At 42.3% G+C, this 10739-nt stretch overlaps 1 protein-coding gene across 1 annotated transcript in view; it reads left to right on the plus strand.

Moving 5' to 3' along the window:
* MYH15 (myosin heavy chain 15) overlaps positions 1-7043 on the plus strand; it is a 93660-nt gene extending 86617 nt beyond the window's left edge. Inside the window, exons 37-41 of the mRNA XM_063126846.1 lie at positions 837-1007; positions 1408-1512; positions 2811-2906; positions 5268-5405; positions 6939-7043. Coding sequence (XP_062982916.1) covers positions 837-1007; positions 1408-1512; positions 2811-2906; positions 5268-5405; positions 6939-6956 — 528 coding nt within the window. The 3' untranslated portion in view covers positions 6957-7043. The remainder of the gene's footprint in view (positions 1-836; positions 1008-1407; positions 1513-2810; positions 2907-5267; positions 5406-6938) is intronic.
* The last annotated feature ends 3696 nt before the right edge of the window (positions 7044-10739 follow it).

Below are 10739 nucleotides of genomic sequence, written 5' to 3' on the forward strand. Positions count from 1 at the left end.
CTGGGCACAATTCAAAATGCTGGTTATGACCTATAAAGCCCTATAAGTCTTGGAGCTAGACTCCTTAAAAGACTGCCTTCGCCTATGTGAGCGTGCCTGGATTTTTTTATGTTCAAGGGAGGCTCTTCTTTTGGTATCACAGCCATCAGAAGTGTGTTTGGTGGGCATGCAAGAGAGGGCCTTCTTGGTGACTGCCCCAAGCTATGGAACTCGCTGCCCAGGGAGGCTACATTGAATCCCTTTCTGCTGTCCTTCCACCAGCAGGCAAAGATGTTTTTATTCAAGCAGGCCTTTGGCAAGTAAGCCGGTGTTTTGGGTTGGGTGCTTTATTCTTTTCTTGCTACATTTTTCTTTTTTTTCTTTTAATGTATTTGTTTTATGATTGTTTTATCTTTTAAATTTTGGTTCTTAGTATTGTTACCTGCCTTGAGCACCATTTCCTTGATGGTAATCGGTGGAGATATATATAAGCATTAAAATTTGGGAGGTTTAGATTTTTCCTGTTGTGACCTGTAGTAATAATTACAAATGTGCCCAGTTTCATCTTCCTAGCTTAAACAGTTGACTAGAATTTAGGCACATCATAAATGCATATCCATAAAAACCACCTATGTGAAACATGGGTTGCGTCTCCCTTAGCGCTTAATTACGCAGTGTATTTTTTTAAATAAAACTTTCGTCCATAAGTCTTACAACTGGAGTTCAGCAATATAAAGAATCTGTCGATTGATCAGTATCTGGTCCTCCAGGATTTTATAGCTGTGTTAAATCACCAAAACTAATATAGCTCTTATTCTCTCTTTGTGATATTATTTCACACCTTTATCTTATCATAGGCTGCAATGATGGCTGAAGAACTTAAAAAAGAGCAAGACACCAGTGCTCACTTGGAACGAATGAAAAGGAACATGGAACAGACTATTAAAGATCTACAGAAGAGACTGGATGAAGCAGAGCAAATTGCTCTGAAAGGGGGAAAGAAGCAGATTCAAAAGTTGGAATCCAGGGTAAGTTTTTAAAAGTGTACTGCTAGTCTCTGTTACCAGTGCAAAAACTCCTTTGGGGATTTTTTTTTTAATACATTCATTTTTAAGGTATTAAAAATCCTCAGTTCTGACTAGAGTAGATATGTTCTACTTAAAAAAATAATATCAAGAAATAATAAACAGTGTAAAGGAGATTTTGATGCATATGCCCAAAGCCTTTTAGTAAACATTTTTAAGGCATATTCTGAAGATTTAGATTTAGATACAAAAAGGTCCTATAACTCCCAGCATTCCCCGGCTGGCATAGGATTGCTCCCTTAATCTGTAAAATGGAGTTCTCTGAGTTACTCCCAGCAGAGCCACTTTGAAGACAACGCTTGCTGTGCTATAGACAACATTAATGCTTTCCATCTTGATGCAGGTCCGTGAGCTGGAAAATGAACTAGAGGCAGAAGTTCGACGTAATACAGACTCTCAGAAAGGAGTCCGCAAATATGACAGGCGCATCAAAGAGCTGACTTACCAGGTAATAATAATTACACAAGGTCAGCTGAAATATTGCCCTAGAACAAGCATATACTTTCCCAACATCGAAGCTAGTCCTGTCACAGATGTAAAACAGCATTACCAAAGAGGTTGCATACCATTGACAGCAACTAACAGCCTAAGGGCAAATCACTGCCACCTCTCTTTTCCTTCTGTTTCTGTCATCCTCCACACAACCTGAAATAGATGTCTGAGTCAGAGATGTCTGAGTCAAAGGAAGAAAAGTTGCACTGTCCTTCCTCACCAGGGCCAGATCTACACCAAGCAGGATATAACACTTTGAGAATGGTTTTGAAAACTGTTATATGGAGTGTGTCATGGGCCCCAACTGTTGTCAAAACCATTATAAACTGTTTTAAAGCAGTAGTGTAGATACTGCCTAGTACACACTTGTTTCTGTCTCTTCCTCCTTCTGAGCCCAAGTTATTCTAGGAAGCATGGAGGAGATGAGAGTGAGGGTTGACAACTGGGAAGCCAAAAACATCCCCAGTGAGCTGATTTGGCCCAGGGACTGCTAGTTGCTGACCTGACTTGTCTATATTACTGAAGGATGGGTAGAACGTCTGCAGTGGCCTAAACATTATTTGATTAGTCTCTGTTACCTATTTTGCTGTAACTGCATGAAAATTCATTCCTGCATACTAGCTTTAGTGAAGCAAAAAAATATTAATGGTACTTGTCAGAAGACAGAGCAAAGTTCAGAAAACCAAGCCCATTGAGATGGGGGGCTGCCATCTTTTTCCCCAAATTAAGTCTGGCATCCATACTTGATTCTCGTAAAGAGTGCCGTGTAGGAATCCTTTAACAGGACTGGTTCCATGTTCGAGGGAAACCTAGATAAGGTGTTGTCTATGAACCTTCCCTTGTCCATGGGCCCATTTCCCACCACCATTACCATGGGCTTACTGGCCAATGGTGGGAGATGATGTCTGACAACAGAGGAGGAAGAGGACCTACCACCTGTTCCACTATGGCTGACAACCTACCGGCATGGGAGGAGGAGTGCTGCTGACTGTGCATTGTATCACCTTTAACTTTCCCCCCTTCCCTTCTTGACATTCAAAGGTGGTAGAGGGATGAAATGGAGTGGTCCTTTATAGGCCATCTTGGGCTGTGTAGAGGAAGGGCAGAATGCAAATACATTTCAAAATAAAATAAAACTGTGTCTCTGAGTTTTAACATGCTAGATTTCCAGTGGAGAAAGCCATTTCCCATATTAATCTGTCATCAGTGGATGGCAGCCAACACTTAACTTATTATTCTATTTGTTCTACGAAGGCCGAGGAAGACAAGAAGAACTTGACAAGAATGCAGGATCTGATTGATAAACTGCAGCTGAAAGTGAAAAGCTATAAGCATCAAGCAGAAGAAGCTGTAAGTTGGAACAGTGTGATGTGTGGCCATGATCAAAACAATAATTAACCAAATCTCTGGCGGGAACAGTGAAGATGGGACCACCTCGTTCAAATTAGGGAAGGAAGGCAAACTGCAGATGTGTTTTGCTTTTAAGAAAGGGTGCTTTAAAGAAGACTACAATCTGATCTGTGGACTCTTTTATTTTTCTAAGCACTTGCCTTCTGTGCTTGAAACTTATAACATTGGTGAACTCCGTAGTTTAACTATGCGCAGTGTGAAGCAGGCGCACAGGAGGCAGCCGTCGTCGAAAAGACATGTGCACATCTGTAAGTGGGCAGTAGCGAGCGTGTGATAAAATGCTCATCCGATGAACCTCTATGTGTCTTACGAGGTATAAATGCGCAAGAAGGATATAGTATTATCATGACGGGGTCGCAGTGATTTGACACAAGGGGCATCATCAGATGAGTGTTTTATTGCAAGCTCGTTACTGGGCACTCACGGAGTTTGCTCAGGTCCCTCACATGATGTCGTCTGCCTCCCACGCCCCTTCTGCCCTTTCTTGCAGAACAAAAAAAAAAACCTGGTTAAGTCCGCTGCATTTTTAAACATGGAATTGCTGCTCTCTCCTGCTGTGTGCAAAAGAAGCAGTGCCATTAGAACAGCGGACTCAATGGGCCTCGTGATCGCTGTGTAATTCCTCTTTTGAAAGAGGAAGTAACTGAGGAACGAAAACATGGGCGGAGAAGCACGTTAACGCCTGGTGTGATGGAGCTTTTAGTGTGACAAAAAAAAAAATCCCCCTGTAAGTCTGTATTATTTTTAAAGGCAAAAGTTGCTGCTATCTCCTGCTGTGTGCGATAAAGACGGCCCCTGAATGGGCCATGTGCACTTTTTAACTTCCTCTTTCCTCTCTCTGAGAGAAAGAGGAAGTATCATGCAACAAAAGCAGGGGTGGAGAAGCAACGGTAGGCAAGCATGATCTTCCCCCTGGCCTTAGTGTCATCGGCAAACTTGGCCACTCCTAATTCCAGATCATATATGAATATTGAAAAGCATTGGTCCCAATACACATCCTTCCATTAAGAGAATTTACCATTTATTCCTACGATCTGCTTTCTCTTTTTTAACTTTAGCATTCTGTTTTTCAGCATTCTATATCCACTGAACATAATCCTCCATAGGATTCGACCCCCCAAGATGATTTTGTACTTGGGGTTTTCCCACACCTACTGATACCTACATCGTGTGTGTAGGTGGTGCCATTTTAACTATATCAGCAACAGCACTTAAGCCTAACATCAGATATAGAGGGAATGATTCTTGAAACATATCTTATTGTATACAAACACAAATCTAAATACAATTTCATCTCACTGAATGGAAAATTAATTATATGTTGTTACAGGATCATTTGTCTTAGTTTTCCAGTGCAAGACAAATGATGCCATTCTGTCATAAAACATTTCACTCTGTATTCTGTTTCGCCTCAGTGAATATTACAGATTGATCTGCTTTAATACACTAAAGATTAGCAGCGGAGTAGAATGTATTTGCAGCAAGTGTTCTAATATATATGGAGACCCTTAGTAGAGTCTCAGGCTAAATAAGACTTGCAGGTGGCTTTCTGTCTAGAATTAACATTTTCATAGAGTGAGACAGGCTTTCTTACTAGTAGTATAGGTATAAGTACATTGGTGTCCCCTTCCTTAAAACTCAGATAATGGTATTTCTTGTTTAGGTCCCAAGACTGTCTTTCCCTCTCATCCACCTATTGTTCCAATCAGCGCTTCCCCACAGGTGTTGATTGACACTTCTAGGGACCAATGGAACACTTACCATTGTGGGGGGTGAGGAGGAGAAGGCAGGGTAAAAGGGTTTTTTTGTGTGTGTGATTCCATGAGTTCCTTCTCTAGAGGCCCTCAGACTTTTTTTCTTCCTGGATCCATGCTTGGTGACATCTAACAATTGATTTGTTTGTTATCCCTTAGTTAGTGTCGGAAAGAATTACTATATTAAAGTCTTAGTATCCCTGGTGTCTAGAAATTTATTATTTCTTCATTATGGGATATGAAATTTTTCTAGGCCATTTGCTTGCCAATTAAGCTAAGCCTTGACATCTCTAGCTACTGCCTACAAAAGTTTCTCACTCAAGTAGGGCAGGCTGGCGGCCTCCCAGATAGACAAAATGTTTTAAATGAAACTGGTTTCTAGCATTAGATAGCAAGTAAATCCCATGAGTTTCCATGAATTATTTAACATTGACTTCCACAGTCTTATGCTGGCCACAGCCTGTTTTGCATCGAAGATCACCCTTGCCAGATCAATGAGATCAAAACATTTCTTAATATCCTTTGATTGTATTTATTTTCCTAACAGGAAGCTCAAGCTAACCAGTACCTTGCAAAGTACAGGAAACAGCAGCATGAGTTGGATGATGCTGAAGAACGAGCTGAAATAGCGGAATCCCAGGTCAACAAACTCAGGACCAAGTCAAGAGACATTGGCATAAAAAAGGTATGTTAGCACCAGATAAACCTGAGGAGACAGGAGCATGGGGAAAGGCAGGGGTCCAAAGACCTGCCTTTCAAATGACCCATTTGCATGCCTGTATAGCTGGAATAGTTTCTCCTCTGCCCAGGAAGAGGCAGCAGTAGTTCTTGCCCAATAGGATGAATCTTGAGGGACCAAAATGTGGGAGGGAACCATTATCAGCCTTTCCCAACCTGATGCTCTCCAGATTTTTTGATGTCTACTTCCATCAGCCCTACAGTAGACACTAGTGATTTAAAGGATCACTCGCAGAGTTTACAAGGGAACCTGTGCACATGAACAACGCTATAGAAGCATAATTATATATAATACACCGTAGGCCATAACAAGCCATTCCACTGCCTCAATTTTTAAACTTCTAAGCCAAATGCATGGTATTCATATATCATTCTAGTGCAGGCTAAACTTTTATTAAGGGGTGGCCACCACACTAATCATCCAAGCCGTATGTTTTCCCCATGTAATGATGCCTTTGGAGCTACTGTAATTAATATCAGAATTAATCCTTAAAGGTGTAATCTGGGACTATTAAAATCAATTTGAGGGCTTCACAATGGATCTTGTTAGGATGTGGAATATGCCCTAAAAGAGCTAAAACTGGCAGTTAACAATCTTAATATTGGCTGATTTAAATTATTCTGGCAGCCACAACTCATATTTTCTGGTTTTATCAGCATTATTTACTCTAATGATGGGTATTGAGAAAAATCGTATTTACTAATGTACACAATGAAAGCTCCCACAGACCAGCAGAGGCTACGAAGGAGGCCGGAACTGGCATATTGCATAATCATATGGTGCTGTTGTCATGGCCACCATTCTGAGGGCTCCACAGGGAGACACCAGGGTAGAAAGCGTGAATGCTTGCAGCCCGAGTGAAACAGCAAAACTTCCACCTTTACATGATGTTTGTAACAGTCTCAGCAGACCCACAACCACCTCCTCCGCAGGTGAGGATAGTGCCTCCAACTCCTGTTGTTTCCACGCAAGCAGTTACAACTCTATAATAAAACCGCAGTTTGACTGTGTCATGCAGCGTGGAGGTGGCAAATTCTAGCAATTTTTGGAAGCTTGGAGGCGGCTAACCTTTACCAAAATCAAAATATTCAGAAGCTGTGCACAGAATACTTTACCACGGTGTCCTATTTTCAAATATTATCCAGTCATAAGAACCTAAGAAGAGCCCTACTGGATAACACCAAAGGCCTTTCTAGACAAGCAACCCTGTTTCCCAGAGAGGAAAAACAAATGCCTGTGGGAAGCCCCACAGGCAGGACACAAGGGAAATAAACAGTATTCAGAGGCATGGTACCTCGGATCCTGGAGGTCGTCCTTACATTATTTGCATCAGTAGGTTCTCTGCATGCTTTCTCAGACGTGAGTTCAGAGGCCCTTCTCTCCAAGAAAATGTGTATAAGTATTGCTGCATTAAGAAGCCATGTAGTTATTTCTATTCTGCCTGAACCGTATTGCCATCTTTTATATTTTTTATTTCAGGTTCATGATGAGGAGTAAACATATTGTGCCTTGAATACTTGGTGGCTGAAATGGCGCTTGCATAGGGGGGCATTCGTCCGATGCTGAAGCAGAAAACAAACCAACACCAGGCATCTTAATAAATAAAGATCAAATGATAGACTGCTGTCTGTCTTATATATGTACGTCTTCTCAGTTACATTGTCAAAGATTGGTATTCAGATCTGAAAAATAGTTTCTCCCCTGCTCATTATCTTACGTTAATGTTGATGCTCATTATGCTGTTGGTCAAAAGGGGTGCACTTCGCTGGAAAATATCTTTTGAGTCATCCCCGCTGAAATCAATGGAAAATTTTCAACGCCGGTGCAGCCTTTCAGTAGAGCTTGAGTAGGAGAGGTTCCAGCCATTTCTCTAGACTTATGAGTCAAATCACCAATTATGTTACAGCCTAGAAGTGATCACTCCACTTAAGGTCATGGTGATTAAAACCAGAAATGTTTCAGAATGTATTGAAGTGTGCTAAATGCTCCCACACCAAGCTCCTATGCTTTTTTTTATAATAAAAATAATTCAAAAACTATGATATCTAATCACACATAAAGAAATATTCCTCGAGAAGAATTTGTGACACGTGTTTTCAGATACACGACCCTAGCTCCCAATCAAAGCCTTGTCAAATGCCTTATTCCAGCAGGATAAGCCTTCCAGCATCTCCTCCTCAATGTACCGTTAAGCTGAGCTTCAGATCTCTTCTATGTAAGATGCTGCAAAGAAAAGATGCGAGGCATATGAGCAGGTGTGTGAGATAACAGTATGTTGTAGACGGGAAATAACCCAGCAGTCATCCAGTTTACATGGAGGCATTCAGATAAATAAGCCAAGAGCTGCATGAGAAACAGCATGAAAACTGTGGCTGTTACTAGGTCCGTTTGTGTTACCAGGGAAAAAATAGAAGGTATTTCCTTCTTTTCAGTATCCTTTCGACTAACGATTTTCAACAATAAGGGACATAACCTGGGACTGTACATGCATATGCAGGCCCAATCACTGGCCTTCCCGGAGGGATATTTGAAGCCCTAGAAAGTGGTTTCCCAGTCACAGATGGCTGCCCAGACCAGGTGGACAGCGAGGGTTAATTGCTTCCTGTTATTATTTATTTGACTATAATGGCATTAATGTGCATGGCTCCTTTGACAGTACAATTGCTCAGGTCCCTGCCCAGAGGGTTTACAGTCTTTAATTCACACAGGGAGATGGCAGAGGAAGGATTGGGGAAACAATGGCAGAGTACATGGGGGAAGATAATCGTTATTGCAGTAACTCATACCTAGGCTCAGTTACAGTGTTATTGCAAGGGGACTAAGAGGTTGTGCAAAATGCTTCAAAGGAAAGCTTGGTTTTGAGGAGAGATTTGGAGAAAGAAAGAGAGGTGGCATTCATTACCATTCCATTAGACTAGGATATGGAAGTGTATTTTGTGAATCTGTGCCTTGTGTTGCATGAATCTGTGCCTTGATGACACTAAATGCTCTTCCATGGGTTTTGTCAACTATAAGTCAGGCATGTCTTCTGACAAGACATGAAGAAGTAATTATGTACTAATTGATTGCAGACCGTTAGTGGATTCCTATGAAAATTAGTGAAAGCTTAGCCCTTAACTTCGGAAAGCGTATGCCCCTGTCACCGAGTCCCATTCTTCCTTGTCACAAGGCAAAGTGGCATGAATATATAATCTGTTTTCCACAGAGGATGGGCCTTTTTCATTATCCAAGCTCTGCATTAAAACATGAGCTGTGATGTTAGCGCCAGCACTCCACTAGCACTTTGTCACTTCAGGGTTGCACACTTCACACTGACAAGACATTCACACAATAGCAAAGGCTTAAATGCATGACGCTTAATAATTGACAAAGCAAATGAGGATTAAGGTGGTGAAAATGTCCTTAATACTTCCAGAAAGTCTAGGGAAATATGAGTCCTTCATTTCCAGTCTTTATATGAACTTACACAATTCTGCCTAAATATGAAGGGAATAAGTACTACTACTACTATTACTACTAAACAAACAATCGCTAGTTCTCTGTAAACTTAATCCAAATACTAGCTCCTCAATGACAAGGATGGAGAGCAATTAGCATGCTGCTTTGGGTGTATATTAGCTGCCTAATCAACAGGCATCCCCACACCATCTGGTTGCATGCTCATAAAGTGCAATGGAGGAGTTACTTCTGAGTAGACGTACAAACAACTGCCCTCACACTCCTCTCTCCCCCCATGGTGGCATCTAGGCTTCACCATAAGCCTAGGTGAAGTAATGCAAAGGTGTGCCACGACACTTCTCCAGAAAAACTAGTGTGACCATATGAAAAGGAGGACAGGGCTCCTGTATATTTAACAGTTGTATTGAAAAGGAAATTTCAGCAGGTGTCATTTGTATATATAGGGAACCTGGTGAAATTTCCTCCTCATCACAACAGTTAAAGCTGCAGGTGCCCTGCCCTCTTTTAAATCTGGTCACTCTAGTATAGCTCCTGCACCTTTAACTGCTGTGATGAAGAGGGAATTTCACTAGGTTCTCCATATATACAAATGACATCTGCTGAAATTTCCTTTTCAATACAACTGTTAAAGATACAGGAGCCCTGTCCACCTTTTCATATGGGCACCCTAAGAAAAACAATATTGTGAATGAATGAGCGGCAGCAGCAGTACCATTCATAATAATATTAGCAGCCCCACAGCTGCTCTTGCACCTCCTTTCCTCTCAGTCTGAGGAGGGGCCAGGGAAGGAAGAGAGAAAGAAAGAGAGGGAAAGTTCTTAAAGCTCCTAAAATGAAAGTACACAACTGTGAAGTAGAAAGGCGGTAAGAAAGTGACACAGAAAAGCTCTAACCCGGCCCCTTAAACCCAAAGAGCACAACTGGAAAACAGTGCTAAGTAGAAATAGAAATACATAGGAAATCCTGAAATACCCTATATTGAAAGTGCACAACTGCAAAATACTGCAGCAGTAAAAAGTGAAAGGCAGTGATTGAGCCCACGTTTGCAACAGCGTAGTTTCAAAGCATCAGAGCCGGCTCTCCTCCCCACTCCTAGCCCCTGTCTTGATGGCGGTGGGTTGGCACTGCAAGGCTTCGGGCTCCCGCATTGGTGGTGCTTGGCATCTGCATGGAAAGGAGCGCCAATGTGGAGCTGACGCCACTGCTGGGCTAAGCACTGGGGAGGGGGGAGGAATGGGGTAGCCGGCTCTCCTCCCTCTGACCTCCCTCTGGCTGCCCTGTTCCTCCCCCTTTTTGATTTTTTTAATCTGTAGGTTAAAATATAAAGGTTCGCATTTACAGATAAAATAAAAATAAAAACGGGTGGTGAGAGAGGAATAGGGCAGCCAGAGGGAAGTCAGAGGGAGGAGAGCTGGTTTCGGCTCTGCACATTCCTCTTTTCTTCCTCCTCCAGCTGCCCCATTCCTTCCCCACCACCCCCAGACCCAGCTCTCATCCCTCAGACCTCCTGCCCAAGCCCCTGCGCACGACACGGGCCCTGAGGGGGAGGCAGCCTTCCCCCGTCATTTATCTGTACATGCAAAGCAGGTAGCCTGTACAGGCAGCCTTTCCCCCCGCCCTTGTTTATTTATTTTATTTATTTATTTATTACATTTTTATACCGCCCAATAGCCAAAGCTCTCTGGGCGGTTCACAAAAATTTATCTGTACACACACACTGCTACATGAAATTTTCCCTTCCGTGAATCAGCGCCGCTTCCACCAGCCCATGCTGAAACCAGCTGAGGTCACACAGGCTCCCAAACTGCACTGAATCCACAG

The sequence above is a fragment of the Elgaria multicarinata genome, chromosome 5 (genome assembly GCF_023053635.1).
Source record: "Elgaria multicarinata webbii isolate HBS135686 ecotype San Diego chromosome 5, rElgMul1.1.pri, whole genome shotgun sequence".
Classification (NCBI taxonomy): domain Eukaryota; kingdom Metazoa; phylum Chordata; class Lepidosauria; order Squamata; family Anguidae; genus Elgaria; species Elgaria multicarinata.